A 27,157-nucleotide genomic window follows, 5' to 3' on the forward strand; every position below is an offset into this window, starting at 1 on the left:
GCAGGTTTCTGACAGTTGATAATTCATATGGCCTGGTATAATGCATGGCCTTTCTTGGAAATTTAAGCAAGGGTGAATTAAGTATTTGAAGCTGCTGCTTATCTACATTTCTTTGTCTTTTTTTTTTTTTTGGTATTTCTCACTAACTAAATTGAGAAAGAACTTATAAAATTCTTGGTTCTTCTGCCTCCTTAGATTTATCTTCCATATTGCTGTTTCTCCCATTGTTCTATGGGAATGCTGATCATTTTTGTGGCTAACAGGCTTGACAAGCATCAAATAAGCATAAACCCAGGCAGGCCTGGTCTATATAGGTCGTGAGAAAATATATAGCTCTTAAATGAGCATCCAAGGCATACGGGCCAGGGAAGCCTGTGGCCTCAAGTTCTCATTCATGTATTATTTCACAATCATAGGACCATCTACCTTTGAATCACCTCACTTTTCCACTTCTGATATTCTCTAATCTTCTTACACAGCAATTGCACAGAAGAGCTAAAAGGAGATGCTTCTGACTAAAAGTTTCTCTCAGCATTTTCTGTACCTCTTTCCTCCCTTACCCGCTCCCATGGAGGTCTGCGGGTAACAGGCCTCCAGAGACACTCCGGTTTCCTTGTAAGCCTTGCATATTGATATTGGTCTGTTGTTTTGTTTTCTTGTAAAGTCTGATTTCCATATCATAAAAGTTGGAAAGTGTTTCCCTCTCTTCCATTTTCTTGAGAAGTCTATATAACTGGTATTCTTCTTTAAATGTTTGGGGGGAATTTATCAATGAAGCCATCTGGCCTGGACTTTTCTTTTTTTCTTTTTTTTAATATATTTATTTATTTATTTTTGGCTGCATTGGGTCTTCGTTGCTGCGTGTGGGCTTTCTCTAGTTGCAGTGCGCAGGCTTCTCATTGCGGTGGCTTCTCTTGTTGCGGAGCACGGGCTCTAGGTGTGTGGGGCTTCAGTAGTTGTGGCACACGGGCTCAGTAGTTGTGGCTCACGGGCTCTAGAGCACAGGCTCAGTAGTTGTGGTGCATGGGCCTAGTTGCTCCACGGCACGTGGGATCTTCCCGGACCAGGGCTTGAACCTGTGTCCCCTGCATTGGCAGGCAGATTCTTAACCACTGTGCCACCATGGAAGTCCCTGGAGTTTTCTTTGTGTGAAGATTTTCAATAATTAATTTAGTTTCTTAATTAGGTATAATGATATTCAGATCGTTTATTTAAACATTTAGCTGTTTATTCTTGAGTGAGCTTTGGTAATTTGTATTTTATTAATTGCTACTCTATTATTTTTTTCCTTCTCCTTGCTTTGGGTTTAATTTGCCCTTCTTTTTCTTGTTTCTGAAGTTAGAAGCTTTTAAATCATTGATCCGAGACCTTCTCTTCTAATGTAACATGTAATGTTGGTGTGTGTGTTAAATAGCGTGGTTGGGATGGTCAAGAAAGACCTCACTGAGAAAGTGATGTAGAAGCAAAGACCAGAAAGGAGATGACAGAACAAGCCAGAGAGGGTGTTTGAGGGGAGAGCACTCCAGGAAGAGGGAACAGCAAATATAGAGGCTTTGAAGAAGGAGGGTCAAGTATCTAACAGGAGTGTGAATGGTATAGAGCCTTTTAGGGGCATGGTAAAGCATTTGGCTTTTTACTCTGAGTCACATGGGAAGCCATTGATGGGTTTTGAGTAGAGGATTGACATGATCTAACTTTGGTTTTAACAGGGTCTCTCTGACTTCTCTGAGGAAGGATAGAAGCAGAGGGACCCCTTAGGAAGCTGTGGTTAGCAGAATAATGTGCTGCCCCCACCCCCAATTTTCTAATTCCTGAAACCTGTGAATATGTTACCTTATATAGCAGAAGGGACTTGGTAGAGGTAAATAAACTAAGGATCTTTAAATGGTTAAATTATCCTAGATTATCCGGGTGGGTCCCCAATATAATCACAAGGGTCCTTATATGAGGGAAGCAGTGGTGTTGGCATCAGAGAAGGAGATGTGATCATGGAAGCCGGAGTTGGAGTGATGTGACCACATGCCAAGGCATGTGGGCAGCCTCTAGAGGTTGGAAAAGACAAGGACTGGATTCTCCCCTAGAGCCTCTGGAATGAACAGTTCTGCTGACACTTTGATTTTAGCTCTCTAAGACCCATTTTAGACTTCTGACCTCCAGAACTGTAAGATAACACATATGTGTTGTTTTAAGCACAGCTAGTTTTGTGGTTATATATTACGGCAGCATAGGAGACCAAAACAGAGGCAAGAGTACAGTGGAAGTGGTGAGCACTGGTTATAGAGTCTGGATATATTTTGAAGGTAGAATTTACTGAAGGATTAGTTGTGAAGTGGAGGGGAAAGAGAAGAGTCAGGAAAAATTCCAGGTTTTGATCCTAAGTAGCTAGAAGGATGCAGCTGTCATTTATGTTAATTTTGTGGTGCCTGTTAGACATGCAAGAAGCAAAGTCAAGTTCAGGAAAGAGGTCTGGACGAAATGTATAAATGTGAGATTCATACATGGTGCTTAAAGTCATGAGACTTAATAAGCTCACCAATGGAATGTGTAAACCCAGAGTAAAAAGATCTGGGAAATAAAACTGGGGTTCCCTAACATTTAGAGTTTGAGGAGATGAGCAGTATCCAGCAAAGGAGATTGAGGAAGTGTTATTGACCAGAAGAGCACCAGAAGCTGGCTCTATCTTGGAAGACAAGTGGGATAAGTGTTTCTAGGAAGAGTGATTATTCATGTAAAATGGTTGTAGAATGTGACCTGAGAACTGCTCCTTGGATTGAGCAACATATAGAGATCACAAGTGATCTTGGACAAAGAAGTTTAGGTAGAAATTTAGGAGAGATAAGCTTGACTGGAGTGGGTTCAAGAGAGAAGAGACAAATTGAGTACAGCAAGTTGACAGCTCTTTCTAATTAAATGTAAGGATTATGGAGACATGGGGTGATAGCATGAGGTAGATATGGGGTTGAGAATGTTTTTTGCTTTTGATCTTTAGTCGGGAGCATTTTTCTATGTTTAGCTGATGGAAATAATCCAGTAGAGGGGAAAAACTGGTAATAAAGAATAGAGCAGAGAGAATTGCTAGGACATTGTCCTGGAGTAGAGGAGAAGAAATGAGATCCAGTGGACAAGTGGCAGGGTTGGTAGGAGCATAGATAGGAACATTCATAAGTAAAAAGAGGTAAGATAGAGCATGTGGCATGGAGGCAGGTAAATGGATAGCTGCGGTGATAAGATTCTATAGACATTCTCTTTTGATTGCATTCATCTTCTTATTTAAATAGGAAGCAGAACTATAAGCTGAGAGTGATGATGCTGGCAGAAGTGTTACAGGTTTGAGGAGAAGGTATGGAACAATTACTCTTTTAGAGTTCAGACTTGAGGAAGAGACTGATTGGACTAAGGAAATCTAGTTCTCTTGCTATCCCCAACACTATGAGTCCACTTGAAGTTGATCAAGATTTTAAAGGAGATCCATTCAACATAGTTGGGAGCAGGAAATCATGAGTTTTATTTTAGACATGTTTATTTTGAAATGTCTGAGACATCTGAGTAGAGCTGTTGGGTATGTAGCTAGGAAATGACTTAGGGGCTAAAACGAATGGTCTGGGTTGGAGATGTGGGAGTAGTTGGCAGACGGGTGGTATGTAAAATCATATGATGAAATTGCTCACAGGTGGGAGAAGTGTAGAATGAGGAGAGAAGGCAGCATAGGATCAAGCCTTGAAGAACTTCAGCATTAGTGGAAGAAGACAAGACAGCAAAAGAGACACAGAAGAAGTAGCCAGAATGGTGGAAATGAAACAAAAAGTATTTGACAGAATCTAACATCCAGACCTGATAAAAACACTTTGTAAACTAGGAATAGAAGAAAATTTCCTCAGCCTGATAACATCGTACTTAATGATGAAAGGCTGAATACTTCCTCCTAGGATCAGAAACCAGACAAGAATGTCCTGTTCAATGTTGTACTGGAGGTCTTAGCCAACAGTAGCATTTAAAAAGTTGCCATGGGGCTTCCCTGGTGGCGCAGTGGTTGAGAATCTGCCTGCCAATGCAGGGGGCACGGGTTCGAGCCCTGGTCTGGGAAGATCCCACATGCCGCGGAGCAACTAGGCCCGTGAGCCACAACTACTGAGCCTGTGCATCTGGAGCCTGTGCTCCGCAACAAGAGAGGCCACGACAGTGAGAGGCCCGCGCACTGCGATGAAGAGTGGCCCCCGCTTGCCACAACTAGAGAAAGCCCTCGCACAGAAATGAAGACCCAACACAGCCATAAATAAATAAATTTTAAAAAATAAAAAAATAAAAAGTTGCCATGGTATATATGGTGGTAGTGCGTAGTTTGGGGCTCTTTGCAAATTTAATGAGCAAGAATAGTGACTCATTAATTTATAAGTGAGAGTAAACTTTTCCCTCTAGTTGTTTCCTAGCCATTTGTAGGTCACCTTAGGTAGGCTGTTGATGTCTTACCCCATTTTCTACTGGTATTTTAGTGTTCTCCTTACTGATTTACCTAAGACTATATATACTTCATCTGTCATGTATACTTAAATACAGATGTAAATAGAGAATTTTCTAAGACATGAGGAATGTTTGTTCAGTAAATGCATAAATAAACACGTTCTTTTAGGCTTATCATTTTTAATTTAACTCATTATCTATCTGGAAATGATCTTATTTAGCACATAAATATAAGTATGAAGTGAAGCTATAACTTTATTTTCTCCAAATAGCCCATATCAAATATAGAAATATGCCATTCCTCACTGATTTGTGATGTCACTTTTATCATACACTGAATTCTGCTCTATGATAGGGTCTGTTTTTAGACTATTCTTTTCAGTTACTTTAGCTTTTTATTACATTTTAACTCTTTTCATTACTCTTTTTAAAAAAAATATTTACTTATTTATTTGGCTGCGCTGGGTTTTTGTTGCGGCACACTGGATCTTCATTGCCGCGTGCAGTATCTCTTTTGGTTGCGGCATGTGAGACCTTTAGTTGCAGCATGCGGGCTCTGAGTTGCGGCATGTGAGATCTAGTTCTCTGACCAGGGATCGAACCTAGGCTGCCTGCGTTGGGAGTACGGAGTCTTAACCACTGGACCACCAGTGAAGTCCCTCTTCATTACTCTTGCTCTCTATCCCTAATATCTTTTTGCTGTTCTCAGCTATTTACTGTTCCAGATTAATTTGTGAATAAATAAGTCAGTCTTCCTACTCCTAAACATGGACTGTGTTTCTGTGTATTCACATTTCTTTAATGTACCTCAGAAAAATTTAGTCATTTTTGTTACTTCAGTCCTCTGGGTTTCTTTACAGATTTAATCCCACATATTTTCTATTAATTGCTTTCATGAAGAGCTAATACTCCCCTCATTTTATGTCCTGTTTTCTGGTATATAGAAACGTTACTAATTTTTTGTATATTTATATTGTCTCTAGCTACCTTAATGAACTCTTATTAATTCTAAGAGTTTTTTCAGTTAACTCACTTCAGTTTCCTAGATGAAGATGATCTACATTGAAAAGTAATTTTGTCTCCTTTCTAACAGCTTTTTCTTATTATTTCCATTTCCCACTTTATTTCATTAGCTAGAAAGACCATTATTATTTAACTAATGGTGACAGTAGGTATTCTGATCAGTAACATCTTAATTTTTAAGGTAAATGATTCTAGAGTTTCACCACTCAGTATCATGTTGGATGATTATTTAAAGTAGTATGTTAAGTATCTTTCTATTCCTAATTCATCAGAAATTAGTATGTAATTTATCATGTCCTTTGTAAACAGTTTTGTAATCAGAATGAGAAAATTCACCTTAGACGAGGTGCTTTTCCTGCATTATATATAAGGTATTACAGAACAAAGAGAGCAATTTTCTCTTTGTAAGGGAAAATTATCTTAATATTTAAGACATAATTAATTCCCTGACCTGTGTTTACTTGGCTCTCTTAAGAAACATTTTCTTCACCCAGATTTTCTTACAAAGTCTAGCTCCACACTGATTCACTGATACATTAGTGAATTAATGAGTTAATTAATGAAGAGTAGTCCACAATGTTGAATCACCCAGTGGGAAACGAAGGGAAGAGGGAAAAGAGTCAAAGAACAAGCCTGGAAATGATGAAAATAGGAGAGACCACAGTATAACACATGGGAAAGATAGGATACCTCTTCTTCCAAATAATTTATTGTCCAAACCCATTCACTTTTGAAAGTAGTGGGCTATTAATAATAACTGGGATAGCCTAGTCCCCAAAGTCTATGAATCTATAATTGATAGTCTTGATATCATCTATCCCTTCCAGTTATCTAGGAGGGAAGAGGAATAGTTGCACCAGTCTAATGGGTCTGATTCTTCTTTAGTTTGTTGATTACAGTCTTTGGGGGGTTGGGGGGGCTAAGTTGATAACCTCACTCTTGAATACCTCTCCAGTATATTAGGAATTATACATATGACCTGAAGGCATGTGGTTTCTATAGCACCGAGAAAACATCATCCCAAACTCCAGCCCTCAGGTAGCATGCCCAGATGACTCTGTGATAGCTGTTGTTCTGCCTCTTCCAGATGTCCACTCCATCACCACCAGTTTCCTCTTGTCTTTGCTTACCTTCAGAGTTGCATTATTATGAACACATTTATTTCCAATAACCCATAAGCCTCTTGTACATAGAAATCTTACTAATTATTCTCTCAGCTCCTTTTCATACTTACTTTCATTATTCACTCATTCACTGAATACATCAAAGGATCTGAAAGGCATTTCTCCAAAGAATATACACTAGTGGTCAACAAGTACATTAAAAGATAAGCAACATCATGAGCCATCAGGGAAATGGAAATCAAAACCTCAATGAGATATCACTTCACATCCACTAGGATGGGTAAAATTTTTTAAAAAAAAGGAAAAAAGAAAAGCAGGTGTTGAAGATGTGGGGAAATGGGAACCCTCATACATGCTGGTAGGAATGAAAAATGGTTCAACTGCTTTGGAAGACAGTAAGGCAGTTCCTCAGAAAGTTAACCATATGATCCAGCAATTCCATTCCTAGTTATATATTCAAGAATAATGATAACAAACAAAACACATATCTGAATGTTCATAGTAGCATTATTCATAATGACCAAAAAGTAGAAAGAATTCAGATGTTTGTCAGCTGATGAATGAAGAAAATGTGGTAAATTCGTATAATGACATATTATTTGTCAATAAAAAGGATGAAGTACTGATACATTCTATAGCATGTATGAACCTTGGAAACATGTTAAGTGAAAGGAGCTAGTTCCAAAAATGCACATATTAATATGATTCCATTTTAAGGAAAAGTCCAGAATAGGTAAATCCATAAAGACAGAAGTTAAGTTAGTGGTTGCCAGGAGACAGGGTTCAGGGAAATAGGGAGTGACTGCTAGTGGGTGTGGGGTTTCTTTTTGGAGTGATGGACATGTTCTAAAATGATTGTGGTGATGGTTACAAAACTGAATATACCAAAAATTTTTGAATCTTACAATTTAAATGGGTGACTTGTTTGGTATATAAAATTATATTTCAGTAAAGCTGTTTTTTTTTTTCTAAAGAAGTTACTTTTTATTATTCTAGAAGAAATTACTTTCTAAACTTAATAAATGTTACACTTTCTGTGAAGTTATTATATGTCAAATACAGTATATCTCAGAAAAAAATATTTTTCACATATGTACTTTGAGAATGTACCAAGAACCTAAAATGCCAAATGTTCATCACAAGACTAAGAATGGTGGGTGACTGGAACAAACCTAGGTATCGTATAATTAGAATAGTGATGTGCATCTGTAAGATGGAATAATGAACAGTTAATGTTTTTTAACATACATTTAATGATATGGAGAAGTATTTAAAAGAAGAAACAGGAATAGTCAGTTTTATGTAGCATATAATTCTAATTATGTATTTTTTGATTTGGCACACATAACGTGTGTATGTGAGGAGAAAAAAAGCCTGGAATATAATGTCAAAAACTGTGAAGAGTTGTTATCACAGGGTGGAGAGATTAGAGATACTTTTGTTTGTTATCATCCATAGTTCCAGTGTATTACTGTATTTCAGATGTATTACTTCTCCATTCACATATAAAGCCTGTTGTTTAATACTTCTCTACTTCATTTTTGTAACTGTTAAAGTGGAGCACGTGGTATCATGCGTCCTCATGAAATGCACAGGAGACAAAGCCATAGCCACTCTGCTGACCAAATTGTCTCACTTGTTTTGTTTTCATGACTCTCAAAGAGTAAACAATGAACTTTAATGTCTTTGCAGGTTATCAATGCTGCATTGGCTTTAGCAGCAAAACCACAGAGTAAACTGGCCCAAGAGAACATGGATCTTTTTAAAGAACAGTGGGAAAAACAAGTCCGAGTTCTCACAGATGCTGTCGATGACATTACTTCCATTGATGACTTTTTGGCTGTCTCAGGTAATGAGCTGATTCCCCAGAGAAGTATGTGAGGATGTGCATAATTACTTTCACCTAAGTTACAATAATGGGCAATCAAAACGCCCCCAAGTATGGGCAGGTAAATTATTCTAGCAATGATATAGTGCTGGTTTTCATTTTAATTAAAAACAACAACAACAACAACAAAAGCTACCACTGACTCCTGAACAGTGGGACGTGGGGTTGGAGTTATTTCCCTTGTTATGGGGCTGGTCTCGACCTTAGAAGTGTGAATTAGTCATCTGCCTGGCAGAGGTTTTTCTGTTTATATAGAGTAAGATCTTGCAGCTGTGACCTGTACAATACCATAGCCATCCACCCCTCTTGCTGCTGGTGTGTTTAGAAAAAACATTGACCTGTGTCCGGGCTGTGGTTATTTGTTATGAGCCTGTGAGACTTAGGAGGAGGGATTCCCAACATCATTAGCTTTAGTTTCTTTTGTAAAAATTGTTCCCCTTGGAAAGCTTCTCTTTCTCTCTCCCTCAGAAAAGATCATAGTTTAACTGCCTACTTTTCGAAAGACGCTGTCTGCATGATGCACAGATAGAAAACAGAGAGGAAATATTTAAGTACCATTTAATTATGAACTTGCAAAAAATAAATCTGGGTAATTCACCTCACAAAAACAGTTGATTTCATTATATAAACATAAACTGGTAATGACATAGTAAATTGCATTCATATAGAAAATGTCTGTCAACTGCAATTCCCTGTTTATCACACACAGATAAATTTCAATCCATCTTCTTAGAGTTGAGCAAGTATAAATGCATTCTCCATTTAACAGGCCTCTGCTGCCCTCGACTGCACTGCTTGCTCTCTGGAGGTGCCAGGCTTCCTGAGGCCAGTGGCTGTGGGCAGAGTCAACGGCTGGTACTTGTAGGGCTGAAACTACCTGTCACCCCAGGGAACCACAGTTTGGAATGTGGGAGATGTGAGTGGCCATGGGGCTTGAAACAGAAGCGGGGCTTAAGGACATGCACAGCACAGTCCTCCAGCAGTGACTTATATAAGGTGACAGTGTGTTCTGCATACCAATGTTCCCCTGTGTCTGCTCGCTCTCCTTGGGATTGGAGCTTTGGCTCTACTTGAGATAGTGGGGAGCAGGCAATCCATAAACTGCAAAACAAGGGGGTAAACCATGCTGCTGCAGGACTGCCAAATTGCAGGTGCTGGTAGTTTAAAACAGAAAACCCATTTGTAAGCACATCTTTGCAGGTGCCAAAAATGCAGGAATTGCTTTTTTGGGAAATCTTGGCCTTCTGTTGTTTTTCCCAGTGAAGTACTGAATTATTCTTTTTCATAGGTTTAGAGAAAAACATTCCACCTTCACAGCACACTTTTAAGCAAACAACAAATTCTTAAATCTAAATGCAAAGCCCCCCTCCAGAGATAGATACTACATTCTTAAACTTACTTACCAAGTAAGGCTTGGTCTCAAGGGGTTTTCGGTCCTTCTTATAACAAAATAAAATGTAATAGAATCAAATGTTCCTCATGCAACATTCTTCAAACCAGAGAACAAAAGGGATTTTGCAGTAGCATTTAGTGGGATCCAGGCAGTGTCTTTAGGGTATATGACATAAAACAGAAGAACGGTAAAGAGAAATCTGATTCTTTAACAGATACACTTTCATCTGGTGAGTATGTTCAACTTTTATGCAAATGTGGGAAAGTAGAAGGGTTGACTTGATGGAAAGGAATTTAGACAGTTTCTATTTAGCAAATAAAAACACAGAACAGTCCTCTCAGTCAGAAAGTGGTGGTGCTTTCAGAGCATCTGAATTTTAAAGATCCACCTTAGTGTGTTTCTCTAATGTTTGGTCACAGGCTTGCTTAGCAGTGTCAAGTAATTAAATAATTAACAGGACAAGACTGTTATTCACAATTCCTTTGATTTTTATGGTGTGCTTTTTCGGGGCATGGGATGAAGGGAAGAGACAAGCAGATGCCTGTGCAGAGTTCTGCTGGATTGACCAGTTAATTTTTAGCATTCAGACTCCTTTATACCCTTATGCACTTACCTCACCCATGGCAGCTTTAGCACTTTTTATGTGGCAGACTAGAGATGTCTCTTCATCTCACCTGATAACACTGGCTCTCGTTGAGAGGAATCCCATTTTCAACCGGGCAGGCCCCCACTGGTCCCCAGTCCTTGGCCCTTGTACAACTCACAGCCTCTCTAGAGGTGCCCCGCGGATTGGAGAGCAGGCGTCATCTGCAACTACTGTGTGCAGTCTTTATACCAGAACTGAGATCTGCCCACTCCTATTACCCAGAGGCTCAGTAGTCTGTCAGCAAGGTGGGCATGTTTCTGAGTAGGGGGCTGCTAGACAAGTGCCCAGCACAGGGTCTGGCTTAACGTTGGTGGACTTCATAAAATTTTACCTAATGAAAAGTAAGAATGCTACTTGACTTCTTGGAGTGGTGGTGTTTTACTGTGTCCTGGGATATTGTGGCCCTATGGCAGTGTGATAGGTTTTGAGGAATATTTCTAGTAATGATTTTTCACCATCAATCCCCCTTGGAATCCCTGGGGCCTGTGTGTTTGCTGTAGCCCTGCCCACTCATGAGAATCCATCCAAGGGGAAGTTACTTAGGGAATAGAACTGAAAGGACCCTCTGCTGCTTTATATCCGTTGTTCCTGGATATTCTGTCCCATTGGTTCCAGAAGTTCCCTCGTGCTTATTACAAGTTATATCCTAAATTTGTGGCTCAAAAATTAATGGTCATCTTGTGTATAACCTGGTAAAGCCACTAAGACCCTGATGCCAGTGTTTCATGAGGCTGCAGGGCAGGGGGAACTTGAGTCACTGTGTATCAAATATGCCAGTGGCACTTGAAAATAGAGAGGGACATGCAAGCCACCTCCGGGGAGAGGGAGCGGGACCCCTGTTCCCCAAGCTGTTCTATTTAGAAGGTTGCCTTGTAAATATTGGAGGTGGTTTAGGATGCTACAGAGCATTCAGCAAACCGTGAATATATTTATATGGACCGATCCCTTAAGGACAGTGGTTTGAAATTTATCAAAGCGATAAAGACTGTTTGAATTTCATTTGAATTGTATTTGATAAACATTTTCCATGGAAATGAAATTTACTTTCTCATTCGTTTACTCTGCTTTCATGTGGAAGTTCTGATCCTCCCCACACACACACACCTTTTTTTTAAAGTTGCAAGTGGTTGGTTAGAGTGGTTCTAGTTGGGTTTATTACTTTTCTTTACCAAGTGCTCTTGGAAACAAATAACATAATGCATTAGATACTTTGGGGCAACACATAAGAGTAGTAATTTGTACTCTTTCTTCTTCAGTGTCAGTGTGCCCAAATTATTTGGTCTGATTGGTCTAAATAAAAGGGTTTTTGTACCTAATTTTTGTTTTTGTGTTTAATCGCAAAAATCCAAAACTGAAAGTAAGGTAAGTAAGTGGTGAAGTTAGTTTGATTTCTGACCCCCATGCCCCCTAGCTTGAGCAAGTCACTCAATACTTCTGTGCCTGGTTTCCACATTAATTAATAGTGATTTTTTAAAAATGGTTACTGTAGAGTGAGTTGAATGTCAAGCACTCAGAATCTTTCCATAATATTAGAGTAGGTTCTCTATATAACGTATTAATATTATCATCTCCTGTGTATGCATAAGGCTACGCTGATAAAGATATCCAGAGCAAGGGGAGGGCAGAACGGGCCCTGTTAGACATTGTGGATTGAAGTATAAGTTCATGCAGGCTTTCTGGAGAATGCCAGTTGGCTTGGTTCCGGTGGGCAGTTAGGCATCATACATCTACTTTATACGTATATGCCTTTTGACTTAGTATTCCCATTGCTAGAAATTTTCCCCAGGGATGTGTACATAGATGTTTGCCAAAATACCTGTACAAGGATGTTCACTTCAGCCAAAATGCCTAAGAGAAGACTGGATAAGTGAATGATGGCCCCTCCATCTATTCAGTAGGGTACGGTACAGCCATTAATATGGATGAGGAAGATCTGTGGAGGCAGTTCTAGAAAGATTTTCAAATGAAAATCAGATATGTTAACGTCCATAATGTGACCCCTTGGAGATAGACTGTTGTATGTGTGTGTGTAGGTTTTTTTTCCTTTTAGAAGCATCTACAGATAAAGACTGTATTAAACGATCAGTTTTTAATGGGGTACAGATTGGTGTGTCTGCTCAAAATGGAGCCATGCTGAGTTTACTTGGAAATTCAATTAAGGTAACTTATGGTTTAAGTTAGTGTGGGTACCTCCAACCCTCCCATATTTGCACATGTCCAGTGGGAACTCACTTCTCCCTTAGGGCTCAAGTGTAGAGAGCAGGTTGTTGTGTCCTGGGTATATAGTGGCCTCAGCTGGCTGGGGCTTTCCCAATGAAAGTGGAAAATGTTACCTTAGTCAGCTTCCTGAAATAGAAGCCTTCCTTGGTGGCTAAAGAATGGCAAGCTCTTCCCTGGTTTGGGTTCAGCTGGAAGAAAACCTGTATAAATTCAAGAAAATCTAAATTGATTTTTAAAAACACACTTGCCTAGATGAAGGTTAACAAATCCTTGGTGGAAGTTTGGGCTACTTTGTTTAATGAATGACAAAGAATGCTATACTTCATTGATTCTAAGATGTGCTTTCCCTCCCCTGGTATTAACAATCCTGATACCAGGATGAGTCTTAAAAATCAGTGATATGAGAAAACATTGGTTCATAGTTTCATTAGTAACATCTTTTCTTTCCTTTTTATTCCTTTCCTTCCCCTTCCCCAAATGTTAGATTCAGTAAAAGCAGCAGTTTTTAACCTAAGGCCTAGTATGGTAGGCAGGCTCAGTACCAGTCTGCTTAGTTTAATATGTAGAGAGTTGGTATATAAAAGATGTTTCTGACCTAAACATGGGCTCTAAATCCATTTATCCTTATAATTGGTTCACATATTCCTCCTAAAATTGGTTTATGTAAAAAGTTTAACATGTTATCTCTTTCAGTAGTGCAATGGTGTAAATTCTAGCAAGTCTCCTAATTTTTGAATTAGCACATGCTAAATTATGGTCTTCTTAGCTATCTTGTGGTAATTCACTTTTCCCTTCTGCAGTAGAAATTTTTACCATATTTTGGCTTTCCCTGGAAAGATATTTATTTTAATTGATGAATTTTTATTTTTTAAAAAGACTTTTAGAGCAGTTTTAGGTTCACAGCCAAATTAAGAGGAGGGTACAGAGACTTTCCATCTACTTCCGGCCGCCACACACGCACAGCCTCTCCCATTATCAACATCTCCCACGACAGTAGCACATTTGTTACAATTGATGAACCTACGTTGACACCTCATTATCACCCAAAGTCCATAATATACATTCCTGTTCACTCTTGGTGGTATATACTTCATAGGTTTGGACAAATGTATCCATCATTGAGTGTTTTCACTGCCTTAAAAATCCTCTGTGCTCCACCTATTCATTCCTCCCTGCTCCAACCCCTGGCAACCCCCAAGGTTCCTGCATGTCTCTTCGTAGCTTAATAGCACTTTTTTTTTAAAGTGCTGAATAATACTCCACTGTCTGGATGTACCACAGTTTTTCAGTTCACCTACTGAAGCATGCCTCGGTTGCTTCCCAGTTTTGGCAATTATGAATAAAGCTGCTATAAACATCTGTGTGCAGGTTTTTATGAGGACTTAAGTTTTTAGCTCCACTGCATAAATACCAAGGGGTGCAATTGCTGGGTCATAGGTAAGAGTATGTTTAGTTTTGTGGGTGCAAGTCCCTGCCTGCAGTCTCTAGGGAACTACAAAATGAAGGGCCTTGTTCCCAGAGCCTACAGGGGATCTTGAAGCCCAAAGGCAGGGCATTGTGGTGGCTCTATTCTTTGCTGAATCCACTAAGTATCACTTGCCTCTGGCTCCCCTTGAGATAAGAGGAAATAGCATCGTGACCACTAGACATTGTCCTATATAACTTGACTGAGTATGTTAGCAGAGGCTGTGAGGGAAGGGTAATGACTTTTGGAAGGGAATTAAATCAGGAACCAGTCTACATAATGACAGGTCAAAGCATAAGGTAACCAGGGATGGCAAAGAAATGACCAGGTGTGTTTCTTTCTTTCTTTCTTTCTTTTTGGCTGAGTTGGATCTTTGTTGCTGCATGTGGGCTTTCTCTAGTTGCGGCAAGCGGGGGCTACTCTTTGTTGCGGTGCACGGGCTTCTCACTGCAGTGGCTTCTCTTGTTGCAGAGCACGGACTCTAGGCGTGCGGGCTTCAGTAGTTGTGGCCTGTGGGATCAGTAGTTGTGGCTCATGGGCTCTAGAGCGCAGGCTCAGTAGTTGTGGTGCACGGGCTTAGTTGCTCTGCAGCATGTGGGATCTTCCCAGACCAGGGATCGAACCCGTGTCCCCTGCATTGGCAGGCGGATTCTTTTTTTTTTTTTTTTTTTTTAATCTGTATTTTTAATCGCTACTCTTTTTTTTAAAATTAATTAATTAATTTATTTATTTATTTTTGGCTGTGTTGGGTCTTCGTTTCTGTGCGAGGGCTTTCTCTAGTTGCGGCAAGTGGGGGCCACTCTTCATCGCGGTGCGCGGGCCTCTCACTATCGTGGCCTCTCTTGTTGTGGAGCACAGGCTCCAGACACGCAGGCTCAGTAGTTGTGGCTCACGGGCTCTGTTGCTCCGCGGCATGTGGGATCTTCCCAGACCAGGGCTCGAACCCATGTCCCCTCAATTGGCAGGCAGATTCTCAACCACTGCGCCACCAGGGAAGCCCCTGGCAGGCGGATTCTTAACCACGGCGCCACCAGGGAAGCCCCAGATGTGTTTCTTAAACAGATTATTATAGTAAACAGTGTTACTGTTTTATACAATAATATATTTCCTGTGGATTCAAATTATATGAAGAGTGTAAAATCATGTGTTAGAATGAGGTGTGAAAGCCATGCTCTGCCTTCCCAGAGCAGGAGTTGCTGATGGAATCACGGAGGGTACATGGAGGCTTCAGTTGTGTTTTATTTCTTTTAAGAAGTTGATGTAGATGGGTCAGCATGTTGATTTAATGGGATAAGTGGTGGGTTCTTTTTAAACTGTTTGCCCTAATTGTCCTGTCTCTTCCAGAAAAACCAGAACCATTAGTCTTTCACCTATTGTGCCAGGTACTTTCTTGGTTTAAGGAAGTGAGCATGTCTTTAACAGACACTGCTTCTAAGAGTTCTTACGTGTCTTGAAAGCTCCTTTCCAAGCTGGAAGGAAATGGCCAGGCAGTGACCTGGAGGCTTTGTGTTGCTCACCCACCCACCCCGTGGACTGTGGGTGTCCCTGTCACTTGGGCTGTCTGCTGGTGGACTCTGCAGTTCCTGGTGGTGAGAACATTCCCTTTCCCATTCTGGGTCGATCCCTACATATCAACCTCATCCATTTTAATGGCTGCACAGTGCCCATGATTTATTACCCACTCTGCTCTTGGACACTTGGCTATTATAGATGAGGTTGAAGCGGACTCCTCACTCTGTTTTTTCCAATACCCACTGCCAAGCTTTTTGCTTTGAGGAAAAAAATAGTTTTGGTGGGTCCTCCAAATCCAGCTCTATGACTAGACAGCTTAACAGGAGTCAAGGGTTTCCTCAAATATCACAACAGGCCCACCTGCATCCCATGAGTGGTTTACTGAATGTTTGACTTCAGGGGCGGTCCCTCAGTGCCCTCCAGACGGGGCTTTAACCTGCCTTCCAGGACCTTTTCTTGTTCCAGAGCTGTCCTGGCATCTTGGTAGCTTGTCTGAATACCATTGGCATCTACTGGAGGGAGGGGCAAGGAACTGGGAGAATAAGACCTTATAGTGACCCTTTTCTTCTAATTTAGACTTTGTTTGAGATGTAAAACCAGTGAAATTATTTAAGGGAAGGAGAAGTTATTAAGGATTCTGTGATCTTGAATTTTCTGCCTGGCTTAAAACAACTGTGCCTTAAAGATGGGCATCTCTGTCTCTCTCTTTTAAACCTGGAATAAAGATTGTTATTTTTGGAGGTGATTGCAGATTGAGTTTCTGTGGGACAGTTAATCCGGTCTCTTGAGTGAAATGATACGTGTAAAGCTTTTGGCACCATAGCTGGCACAGAGTGAGCTGTCGATGAATGATAGATGCCAACGTACAGTTGTCCCCTTCTAGTGGAAGGCCTCCTCCCTCATTCAGCTTTTTTTGTTTGTTCCTCAGAGAATCACATTTTGGAAGACGTGAACAAATGTGTCATTGCTCTCCAAGAGAAAGATGTGGATGGGCTGGACCGCACAGCTGGTGCAATTCGAGGCCGAGCTGCTCGGGTCATTCACGTGGTCACCTCAGAGATGGACAACTATGAGCCAGGGGTCTACACAGAGAAGGTGCTGGAAGCCACCAAGCTCCTCTCCAACACAGGTGCGGGGGCTGCCTCCCTTCCCTGTGCTCCCCACACACAGATGGCCTGGTGGCCAGGCCATCCAGTTAGTGCAGGCCCTGTGGTTAGGAAGTAGGACGCTGGGACCCAGTTTGGTCTTAGGACAAGAATTCTGGAAGGTATGTCAGATTTGTGAGAAGTTGGTCAGCCACATTAAGGCCTCACAAACACATTTCCTTCATGTGTGTCCCACGATTAATAATGGGAGTTATTTTAAGATGAACATCTGAGTTATATCTCCTGTCAGTGAACACAGTAAATTAAGGAGGGTCCCATTCTAGCAAGGCCTCAAGTTAATCCCAGTTCTCAACCATGTAAATCCTATGTTGCAGAATCTGCCCAGAGACAAAGAAGATGATTTGAGTCTGTAAAATACAGCATTTGATTTATTTCAACCATAAATACTTCTCACATAGGTAGAAGCAGAGGCTCTTCATCATGCACCCTGCCTCTTTGTGTCTAACTGAGGGATTTAGGGAGGGCTGGTAGAGCAATGATGTTTGCAGGGCCAGCAGGATCTGCCATGCTCTCTTCTCCGCAGTCATGCCGCGTTTTACCGAGCAAGTGGAAGCGGCCGTGGAAGCCCTCAGCTCGGACCCCGCCCAGCCCATGGATGAGAACGAGTTTATCGATGCCTCACGCCTGGTGTACGATGGCATCCGGGACATCAGGAAAGCGGTGTTGATGATAAGGGTGAGTAACTGCATTTCAGATGTTTTAACAGCTTCTTTCTTATCATTTGCTAAACTTGAGCAATGCATCATTTTGGAACTCAGCAGATGAGTGGCAGTATATTAAAACCATGAATCTAAAAGCTGTTAGAATGAGATATATTTAATTACGTTGTCTAAAATGACTTAGTTGCAAGTTAGAGCCCAAACTTGGGCTGAGAAGGGGAGCTAGTATGAGTTGGCCTTGACGATTTACTTTAAGTTAAACAATTGCCACAAATATGAGGCTTCCGTTTGAGTTAGAGGGAAACTACAGAAAATAAAGGCTCATCAGTTAATTTCAGAGAAGGGAGTATTTCCTGAATGCAGGTTGAAGCTCTTCTTTACATGGAGCACCCCTCGCCTCAAAGGTGGCAGGCAGGCAGGATGCTAGAACCCCAGGGTTTTGAGGGTGAGAATGAGGGGCTGTGGCAACTCCCGGGCTTGGGGCCAAGCGTTGAGCCCTCTCACCGTAGCTGAATGGAAGTGCCACCTGCTCTGGGCCCCATGTGACCCATCCTCTCTGAGGCAGCAGCAGTTCTCACCATCTGAGACAATGTCTAGGGCCCCCTGTGGATTAGCATGCACAGAGGGGTTTTGAGAAACTACTGACTCCTCTGTGATCATCCCCAGTGTGCTGCGCTGGGACTCACAGCTGCCCTTTCCATAGCAGTTGATCCCTCACATGCTGTTCTGAGCATGAACAGCTCTGGAAGCTGGGAGCAGAGCCTGTGCCAAGCTCCCCCAGGCTCACCTGGACCTCCCCCAGGCTCGGGCCATCCCTGCCAGCAGTTGGAATGCAGGGTCTGCCTGCTGAGTAGACAGCTGCTTTGCTATGCTGACTATCTAGTCGGGTCAGGGGAGTTTCAGTTACACCTTCATGGGTTGCTAGTCAAACCTCCCAAGGTAGGCAGGGGTTCTGTCTCACTTTTTAACCCCCTCAGCTGGAAACAGAGGCCATTTCTGAGGCAGGTGCATTAGGCTGGACCCATTCTGTATGCAGTGTAGAAATGCTTGGGCAAGACTGCGTTTCTCTCTGGGGTGAGGAGGAAAGAGAACTATTCAAGGGTGGCCTGGTTGGCTGATGGCTGTCCCTGCAGGCCCAGGTCACCTGGACATGCTGGGGTGTGGGGGGGAGAGCTGGGGGAACCTTTTTGCTTTCTTCACGCCTGCTGCTGTACTAGAGAGCAACCCATGCTCAGCAGGGCCTGGCCCAGTTGAATGCAAGGTTAAACCCAGCAGCCAGATCTCAGTGGTGTGAAGGGATCCCTGGGTCAGGTGTACCGGTGGTGGTAAAACACAGCCCTATTTTTCCAAAGTTCTTTGCATACTGACAGACACTTAGAGAATAGAAGAAACATTAATGACAATGAGGAGTTGCTGGGTGTTTGAGGTTAATGCCTTTGGGGTTTTACGTGAGCTGGTACTGCGCACACTCCAGGATGCCTGCACATTCCAGGGCCTGTTCTGTGGAAGCAGATCGGGTTGTGGGAAACCACACCCTGGGAACAGCCAGGCAGCTTGGATTCCTCTTCACGTCTGTGACTCTAAGCAAGTTTCCTTATCTTTCTGAGACTCAGATGATGGTGTTGAAGGTTTTAATGGGATGAAATGGAGGTAACGTGTTCAGCTCAGGGCCTGGCATGTAATAGCTGTTTCTTGCGCACTTACTGCTGTGTTGGAGCGTTAAGTATGACAGAGGCCCTGGCAGGCTCGGTGAGATAGAACCTGGGGTGTGGTCAGCTGGGAGGGCCCAGAGCAAGGGCAAAGTAGGTCTGCGGCAGCAGTGGTTTAACTCCTCCCGTATTGTCTTGATTTTAATTCAGGAATCATCCTTCCAACCCCCGGGCCTCTCAGTTTCTTGATGTCTTATCCTCCCCCAACCTCAACCTCACTTGCCTAGTCTTACCCAGTCCTTGTCATTACCAGTATCTACATCATCCCAGTGTCAAGTTTCCCCCTTCCGTCCGCTCACTGTCTCTGGTGCTGTGACTCCCAACAGTCCTTTGAGTCCATCAGGATCTTCAGCCCGTTGGCCCTCCCCACTTGCAACCCTCACTCAGCCCTTCAGGTCCTTGCCTCACTCCTTTTCTAGCTTTGAGTCTGGTCCATCAGTATAATCTCCTTTGCCCCCTTTTATGTCCTCTTATTTGCCTTGCAAAATACAATCCTAGTGAAATTCCTTCTCCTGCTGAGCATGGTGTAGAAAAGTGCAGCCACCCTGACTGGGGTCACCGAACCCAGGACCGTCAGGGGGCCCTTGATGCCATGCAGCCTCGCCCACACAGCCATAGAGTCTGGCAGCATTTCATACCTTCCTGCTTGCCTCCCCATCTGTGCCCCATCCTGCGTGTCTGGCCTCAGTGTCTGTTGCACTGAGGATCCTGAAGCAGTTAGAACATCTTCTCCTGGCTGAGCCCGTCCCCTGCACTGGGTCCCATTCTCTCTTCCTCCAGCACCTTCCCCCCAGCATACAAACATGCCATTATTTCTCCTGTTATAAGAAAATCTCCTGGCCCCCCTCCTCCTCAGTCTCCTTTGCTGGTTTATCCTCATCCCTCATCTTCTCAGCCCCTTACCACTGGTACACCTTGTAGCACAGTTTTTCACCTCTCTCTTTTCTGACTGTACTCATTCCCCTGGTGCATAAAGACGTGAGAAAACCAGCAAGAGGTTGACTCTCCTGCGGTCCACACTCATCTAGCCACCTTGCCTACTGCCTCTCACTTGTCTAATAGGCACCTCAAGCTTATTATTCCCCAAAGTGAGCTCCTCATCTCTCTCCACCCTGTTTTCTCATATCAGTTGATGGCAAATCCGTCTTCCACTTGCTCAGGCCCGAACCTTGGATTCACCTTTGATTCCACTTTTTGCCTCAAACCCTGAATCTGATTTATCAGCAAATCCTGTTGGATCTACCTTCACAATAAATAGAAACTCTGAACACTGTTCCTACCCTGGCCCAGGCCACCAGCATCTCTCACCTGGATTCATGCAATTGCTTGCTTCTCAGCCAGTCTCCCTATTTGCATCCCTGCCTGCAGTCTCATCCACAGAGCACCCAGGGTGATCCTTTTAAGCTTCAATTAGATCACGTTATCTACTGCCTAGTACTCTCCAAAGGCTGCCATGTCACTCAGTCCTTACACTGGCCCACAAGGCCTTCGAGGAGCCGAACCTGTCACCTCTCTGACCTCATCTCCTACTGCTCCCCCGCCTTTGCTCCCAGGGCTTCAGCTGACACTGTGCCGTAAGGACAGTGAGCTGAGCCCCTACTGTGGCCTTGCTATTCATCCAGTTCCCCAGGCCTTTCTGTTGATGACTCCGTCCTGCCGGAACACTCCTCCCCCAGGTACCTCCTGTGCTCCCACCTTCATTGCCTTCAGGTCTGTGCTCCAATATCACCTTCTCATGAGACCTTTCCTGACCACCGATATAAAATTACAATCCTCCTCTACTGCTTACTTATAGCACTTATAGCACTGATCACTTTCTAATAGGTCATGTGATTCACTTTTGTCATTTTTCCCATCAGAATATATGTGAGAGCAGGGATTTTTGTCTGTGTCATTTTGTACCTTCAGGGCCTAGAACAGTGCTTGGCACACGCATATTCAGTGAATGAATGAACGAATAGGAGATATTTGGTTTTCTTGGCAAGAACAGTTCTTGGGTCTGTGATGGGCTATCGAGGAAGGTGGGGAAGTGGAGATCCTGTTAGGAGGGCACCCCTTTGACAAAGCTCCTCCACAGACTGAGGCTCAAGTGTCTGTGACCTCAGGATTAAAATGGCGAATGGCAGCAAGACTCCAGGATCTTGCATTGCCGTGTGACTCACTGGTTCCTCGAGTGACCCTGGCTGTCTTCACCTCCTCATGGAGGGGCAGGCCTGGCCTTTGCACCTGTACAAACCCAACATACTCTGGGCAGTTTTGGATGCTTCCTCACAGGAAGCCCTTGGGCTGGGCTTGGATTAGGTCCTGGTGCAGATGAGGGACTCGCCTCACTGCCCTCCTGTCACAGGCCAGCCGGCTGGGCTAAGAGCCAACCCCAGCTGTTCTGCCTGCTGCCCTGTTGCTGATAACTTCCAGAAGATGACATTATGTTTCAAGTCAGCAGCTAATCATGAGAGGCTGGAGAGTGTACAAAATAAGAATTTTATTTTATAATTAAAGCAAAGAGGTAGGACCAGTAATCGGTCCCTTTGGTATTTATTCAGACCTTATCTGCCATATTCTCTCTTTAATAAAAGTAAGTACATAAAAATACATTGCCTATTTTTACCTCTCAAATCAGCCTTTGGTACCCTAAGAGAAGTCCCCGTATTAGTTAATTCATTTAATTTTCTTTTTGTCATAAAATAGGAAAGTTATAAGAATCTGCTTAATGTTGTATGAAACTGCTATTTTTAATACAGTACCTTTTCCACCCAGGACAACTCTCACCTTTGTCTTAAGATGCAGGTGTTGGAGAAGTACGTTAAGAAGTGAAAACCTTTGTCAAGCAAAGAGTGTCGACTCATTGGTAGAAACTGAAACCCTTATACCCATAAAGGACGTGTGTCCTTTGGGAAGTACTGGTGCGGTGCCTTTGCTTGCTGTTTGTTGAACGGGCCGCCTGGCACGTGCATGAGCTGAAGCAGGGCCTCAGACAAATACTGAGCGATTGTAACTTTATTCCTCACGACTGTCTGAAATACTGCAGAAAATTCTGGATGTCTATACATCAGGCTGTGGGCCCAGAGGCCTGGGGCAGCTGGAGGCCTAGGGTTGTGTTTGACTTGTGATTTCTGTCTCGGTGGCAGACCCCTGAGGAGCTGGATGACTCGGACTTCGAGACGGAAGACTTCGATGTCAGAAGCAGGACAAGCGTCCAGACAGAAGACGATCAGCTGATAGCTGGCCAGAGTGCCCGGGTAAGGACCAAGTTTAACTTGTCCTGCAGACCCTCCCTGTCCCTCTGTGTTCTTGGCTTTTTCTTTTCCAGGAAAACACTCTCATTATTAAGAACACCATTTTTCCTCTTGTTTTCTCTGGCAGTAGGACCTAAGTTGTGGCACCTGCTAGTCAATTGTAGGTTCATCCAAAACGTCTTCTCAGCTGTGCCCTGAAGCTTTGGTTTGTGAAGAGCCCTGAGTCAGGAAAGCCCTAGGATCTAGTCAATGCAATGTTTGTTAATAGGACAGTGAAATTCAAAAAAGATTGCTGTCTTTGCCTATCTCAATGATACCATAGGCATGAACTATTTAATTATTCATGGGTTAAAAAAAAATAACAGTGGTACATTCAAGAAAATCAGAGCCATTGCATTCATTTAAGTCATTAAATCTTCAATCAACTGCATTTATGTTTTTGGGAGGATGCCAAGAAATATTACTAAGGAGTCTTTTTTCACCCCTTAGAAGAAATTTTGAACAGCGGGTACATCCCTACTTTAAGCCCCACTCGGTCCTAAGCATTTTGGGAAGCTGAGTGGAGAGGAGCCCAAGGCCCTGAGTCTGTGACTTGAGGTGGGCAACAGGCCTCCAGGTGCTGCGGTGATAAGGTTTAAAATGCCGTCTCAAGTACCTAAAAAGTATACTCTGCAGCAGGTTCTCTTCTGCCTGCCTGCCTGCCTTCTTTAAAATACACATTCTAAAACTACTTCTGGGTCACCTTGCAAAGTTGGAGATGTATTACAGCCACCGGGCCTGCCACGGACTCCGTGTATCAGCCCCTCCCTCACCTCCTCTCCCCATGGCAGGAGGCAGAGGATGAAACTTTTTTTTTTTTAAGGTTCAAATGAAGTTTATTTTTTTTAATATTTTAATTTTATTGGAGTATATTGATTTACAATGTTCTATTAGTTTCAGGTATCAGCAAAGTGATTCAGTTATACATTCTTTTTTAGATTCTTTTCTCATATAGGTTATCACAGAATATTGAGTTCCCTGTGCTATACAGTAGTTCCTTGTTGGTTATCTCTCATAAGAGATATATATGTGGTAGTGTGTGTATGTTCATCCCAAGCTCCTGATTTATCCCCCTGCCCCCCACATGTTTCCCCTTTGGTAACCATAAGTTTGTTTTCGATATCTGTAAGTCTGTTTCTGTTTTGTAAATAAGTTCATTTGTATCTTTTCTTTTAAATTATCAATAGATTCCACATATGAGTGATAGCATATGATATTTGTCTTTCTCTGCCTGACTTAATTCTTTAAAAGTTTCATCCTCCGAAATGAAGTAAGTTAAGCAGATTCTGTCCCTGTGCAGGCGTGATCATGAAGCTTCTGTACTGGCCTTCAACCCCTCGTACCCTGTTTTTCTCCACACTAAAACTTGTTCTTGAAAGTGGGTCGGGAATTCAGGCTGCTGTAAACTTCGGTGCAAAATGGCTCTTCAGGCAAAATGAAACCTATTAAAGCATTAGCCTACCTGTGTCACAGATTGCTTGGTGGAAATATTCTTGGCTAATGCACTGTGAGAATTTCATATTCTCTTTATGTAAGAGCTTCCTGGGCTTCTGATTTTAGGCGATCATGGCTCAGCTTCCCCAGGAGCAAAAAGCAAAGATTGCGGAACAGGTGGCCAGCTTCCAGGAAGAAAAGAGCAAGCTGGATGCCGAAGTGTCCAAGTGGGACGACAGTGGTAATGACATCATCGTGCTGGCCAAGCAGATGTGCATGATCATGATGGAGATGACAGACTTTACCCGGTGAGCAGTGCCCGGCCCCAACCTGCTACACGGAGGGCTGCCCCCCTCCCTGCAGGTCACCTCACACAGGCAGGACGTGCTGCTCTGTACACACTTTTCTGTTCATCTCCACCTACGAGGGCTTCAGCTACGATCATTCTTGTTCCCTTTTTTCAGAGGTAAAGGACCGCTCAAAAACACATCAGATGTGATCAGTGCCGCCAAGAAAATTGCTGAGGCGGGATCCCGGATGGATAAGCTTGGCCGTACCATCGCAGACCATGTAAGTGACAGACTTGCCACATGGGCCTCGAAGTTCATCCTGGGACTCTGGCAGCCCAGCGGTGATAACAGTGTTTTTCATGAGACACAGCACTTTTCCCATCTCAAAAATTCTTAACTCGTCAACCCGCTTGACTAATATCAGCATAGAGTTTTAAGGATTTCTGTATTCCTGTTTCTTCTTTGACAAGTTTTATAAGGCAGGCCCAGTTTGCATTACAGCACATCTCTGGAGTAGGTGTGTATGTCCTGAAATCTTCCCTTGGTTGACAGCTAAAACCAGCCTTTACTGTTGTTTATTATCTCCCAGATCTCTTCAGGATGTCAGCTCTGGGCAGGAGCTAATTCTGCAAGCCCTAATAATACACTGAAACTAGGTGTATAAGAGCCTCTTCTTGTGGAAGTATTGCAGTATTTCATGTGAGAATCAGGAGCCTTTTTGGCTAGTGCTTTGGAAGGCTGACGTGCCCAACTGGGGACAGACATCTATGTCCTCAATCACCCAGCCTTCATCCCTTCATTCTCTGTATTGATATGTCCAAAAAAATGTGGTTCCTACCTCCTGGAAAGTTTACAATATATTCCCCTTGAGGCTCCAAGATATTATCAGCTGTAGTTACAAACCCTTCCCACTCCTTTCCCTTAAGTATCCACACGCTCAGCCTGCATTGGGGTTGCGGGACAAGTGACAGTGGTTTCTCATTGCTCAAGCCAAAGATTGGGAAGTCATCCTCAACTCCCCTCGTTCATGTAATAACCGATACTCGGCCCTCGTGCTTCTGCTGGCCACATGAATCTCAACACCATCTATCTGGTCCTTCCCTCTTAGCAGCCCCCAGCTGAGTCCTGACACGCATGGCCCACGCCTGCACGACTGTGGCCTCTCCTCACTGATTTCCTGCTCTCTCCTCTGCACTCCAGCCTCCACACAGTTGCCAACACAGTCGTCTTATATGATCATCTTAAAATGCAAATGAGGTATGGCTTTGCCATGCTTCAGTAGCTTCTTAGAATAAAATTCTAAATCTCCAGCATGGTCTGCACCCCAGCCTCACAGGAGGGAGGTTTTTGCATAAACAAACACTTGAGAGAGGTGCTTTGTTCCTTCTTTGGGTGAAGTCTCCGAAGCTGGCCCTGAGCTTTGGCAGCAAGACAGGCGTTTCCCTGTGACTGGTCGTGACCCCACGGCTCCCACGTGCTCTTCTTGCTTTGGTTGACTCACCCGTTCTCCGTCTGCCTAAAACGACTCTCCTTTCATCAGGTGTTTACAGAATGCATCATAACTGAGCAGATAAAGTCCCTCTGAGCACAAGAGCTATTTGGATGGTTATCACCTAGCTCACAGCACTCTCACTTTTCTCCAGAACCAGACTCTCGCTTGCTGAAGCTTTTTTTTCACCTTTAGGGGCAGGGGCTGCAGCAGAGAGTAGCCTAGGGCTATGATGGCCCCAGGTAATTGGGTAACTCCTCTCTCTTGCCCTTTGCTCCAGCAAAGGAGTAAAGAAGCTGGTGGCACACTGAGCCTTTCAGAAATATCTGTGGGGGTGGGTGTGTTTGGGCCGGGCTCAGAGTGCTTGGTGCTAATTCTGCTCTCCTGTCAGTGCCCAGACTCAGCCTGCAAGCAGGACCTGCTGGCCTACCTGCAGCGCATCGCCCTCTACTGCCACCAGCTCAACATCTGCAGCAAAGTCAAGGCTGAGGTGCAGAACCTCGGTGGGGAGCTGGTCGTCTCCGGGGTAAGTTCCATCTGTGAAGAGAGCTGGTCAGTGGGAACGTGCTAGGAAGTGTGCTGTGGGAAAACTGGAAGTTTCCTCTTGGTCCTCAGAGGCCAAGGGCTGCACACTGGCTACTTCCTGCAGAACTGCAGCTCTGCTTAGCATGCTTGGTGACAGCTGGAGCTCTTACAGTGCTTGCCTCTCCCCTTTGCTGACCACTCCACAGGTAAAAGTATTTTTATCTTCGTCGCTTTTCTTCCCCCAGAGAGAACTGAGCCTGTTCGGAAATTGCAGAGATGACATATAGGCTTTCTCAAACCCCCTCCCTGCTCAGAGTTCCCAAGTAGTATCTCTTCCCTTGTCACCTTGGGCAGGGGAAAGAGGACATCTCGCTCCACTGAAGCCCTGTGGCTTCTGCTAAACCCCACAGAATATCCTTTCAAAGAAGACTTGGTATGTTGGACATACTCATACCATTTGCTTACCTGCTACAACATAAATGCCCCTGTCTCTGGGGAGCAATTATCTATATTCTCTAAATGAGAGAGGAGACTCCCTGGGTCATTACTGAAAGCACTGGGGGGGGGGGGGTCTCTGTCTAGGAGGCTAACTTATTGCCACCTCCCCCTGCACCATGGCCGTCCGTGGCTGTTCTCGGTGCTTATGGTTATAGCTCTGCCATCACGCAAAAGATTTCGGCAGATCCTCCCCCAACTTGAGTGAGTGAATGAAAACTTGTTGAGGGGTGGGGGCAGGTAAGGTAATGGTACCTTAGGTTTTTATCACTCCTCCCTTCTTCAAAAGACCTGAAACACAGGCATTTTCAGGGTATTTGGATAAGAGCACCCAGTCATTGGGAGAGCCAATCAGGAGCAGGGCTGCTGCCCCACCCTGTCCTGGT

At 43.4% G+C, this 27,157-nt stretch overlaps 1 protein-coding gene across 1 annotated transcript in view; it reads left to right on the forward strand.

The window, feature by feature from the left end:
• Positions 1 to 27,157, forward strand: part of CTNNA1 (catenin alpha 1) — a 187,870-nt gene that overhangs the window by 159,362 nt on the left and 1,351 nt on the right. The window contains exons 11-17 of the mRNA XM_082382038.1: positions 8,298 to 8,454; positions 16,658 to 16,858; positions 17,419 to 17,570; positions 22,392 to 22,502; positions 24,099 to 24,280; positions 24,437 to 24,542; positions 26,143 to 26,277. Coding sequence (XP_082238164.1) covers positions 8,298 to 8,454; positions 16,658 to 16,858; positions 17,419 to 17,570; positions 22,392 to 22,502; positions 24,099 to 24,280; positions 24,437 to 24,542; positions 26,143 to 26,277 — 1,044 coding nt within the window. The remainder of the gene's footprint in view (positions 1 to 8,297; positions 8,455 to 16,657; positions 16,859 to 17,418; positions 17,571 to 22,391; positions 22,503 to 24,098; positions 24,281 to 24,436; positions 24,543 to 26,142; positions 26,278 to 27,157) is intronic.

Source organism: Balaenoptera borealis (assembly GCF_965194805.1).
Source record: "Balaenoptera borealis genome assembly, chromosome: 2".
NCBI lineage: Eukaryota > Metazoa > Chordata > Mammalia > Artiodactyla > Balaenopteridae > Balaenoptera > Balaenoptera borealis.